General features: G+C 39.5%; 1 protein-coding gene across 1 annotated transcript; it reads right to left on the bottom strand.

The window, feature by feature from the left end:
* Window positions 1–251: 251 nt before the first annotated feature.
* LOC106354885 lies at window positions 252–1,090 on the bottom strand. The gene is made up of 2 exons (XM_013794927.1): window positions 1,017–1,090; window positions 252–972 (listed from the first exon to the last, which is right to left on the bottom strand). Exons 1-2 carry the CDS (start codon window positions 1,088–1,090, stop codon window positions 252–254), a joined length of 795 nt encoding a protein of 264 aa, XP_013650381.1.
* Window positions 1,091–1,373: the final 283 nt, after the last annotated feature.

Genomic DNA, 1,373 nt, shown 5'->3' with positions numbered 1-1,373 from the left:
ATATGGAAGTTGGTATCGTTTTTTTATCAGCTCAAAGGCGATGCATGCATTAATATTCAATGCATATTACATGCATTTTATGGAAGTTTTTTTTTTTGGTAAAATGTTAAGATTTATACCATTTTCGATTTTTTAAATTGTTGCAAGCAACTTATTACAAAGAAAAGAAAAGAAACAAGATCAACCCAACTCAATAACAAGAACAAAAGGAGAGAAACGATCAAGGAGGACGGTAACAGAGGAAATAAAACTCAAGCAGAGGAAGCTGGCTGCAGTCTGGCAGGAAGAGATAGAATGCGGTCCCTTAGTAGCCTGTCCAGCTGAAGATGAAGGCCCTGAGCAGAGGTGGAGACAGCGGTGAAAATGCGTGTGTTTCTCTCCTTCCACACAATATAAATGATAGACTGGAAGATGAGCTTCATGAGCACGGATGCATTGTGATTGGCAGGAGCATGAGGCTGCAGAATCCAAGCTGCTGCAGCGTGAATCCCAGATGTGCGACGCAAAAGACAGCTAAAGAGAGGAGGAATAATCACACTCAAAGAAGAGGTGATGATGAGTTTCCAAACCTGACGCGCAGAGAACACAACCCCAGAGACATTTAATCCCCAATGCAAAAGTCGGTCCTTAGTTGGTAACCTTCTCAGAAGAGCAAGCGAAGCCACGAAGGAGTTTCTCGGTATATTTTCTTTAAGCCAAATATCTTTGCTCCAAAACACAGTAGGAGAGGGTTGTTGCAAGAACTCCCAAGTCACTTTGGAAGAAAAAATGGGACCAAAAGTACCATCAGATTTACGCCACTTAAAGGTATCCGTACCTTTAGTAGAATTTGGAGGATCAATCGTAGTGATGACCTCTTGAATGGTTTGAATAGCGTTGGAACGTGCTGCGGGTAGAGTCCAGGATCCATTAGTTGAGGCTTGATTGACATTAGCGCCCTTCCTTATACGAAGACTAGAGGACCTCCTTGGCCTGTGAAGTCGATTAAAGGGCCAAGAGATGTCCAAGAATCAAACCAGAAGCTCGCAGCTTCACCATTACCAATATCACAGTGCATATAGTCTTTAAGAATTGGTCTTAGCTGCAACATAAATCTAATTGTTGTAGAAAACCTATTCGAATCAGGAGTCAGCCAAAACCCCAGTCTTCTGAATATCAATACTATTAAAAGGAAAACATTCCTAAAAAATCTACTTTAAAAAGTTGTTGCACCTATTTAATTAATTGTTGGGCCATATAATAAATTAACCTAACTATAAAATATCAATAAATGTTTCATACCCTATATTTTCTCCTGCAATCAACTGGAAATTATAACTAAGCAAATCAAATATATTTTAATCATATGTCGATAGTTTCCACCTTGCTATATC

This window comes from Brassica napus, chromosome A7 (assembly GCF_020379485.1).
Source record: "Brassica napus cultivar Da-Ae chromosome A7, Da-Ae, whole genome shotgun sequence".
NCBI lineage: Eukaryota > Viridiplantae > Streptophyta > Magnoliopsida > Brassicales > Brassicaceae > Brassica > Brassica napus.
Note: the sequence above shows the minus strand (reverse complement) of the source record. Positions and strands in the feature narration are given on the sequence as shown.

Excerpts from the sequence above, each read along its gene's own strand:
- LOC106354885 (XM_013794927.1), bottom strand. The coding sequence starts at position 1,090 with ATGTTGCAGCTAAGACCAATTCTTAAAGACTATATGCACTGTGATATT. Across the intron at positions 973-1,016 it reads GGTGAAGCTGCGAGCTTCTG|GCCAAGGAGGTCCTCTAGTC; the intron begins GTTTGATTCTTG and ends TCGACTTCACAG.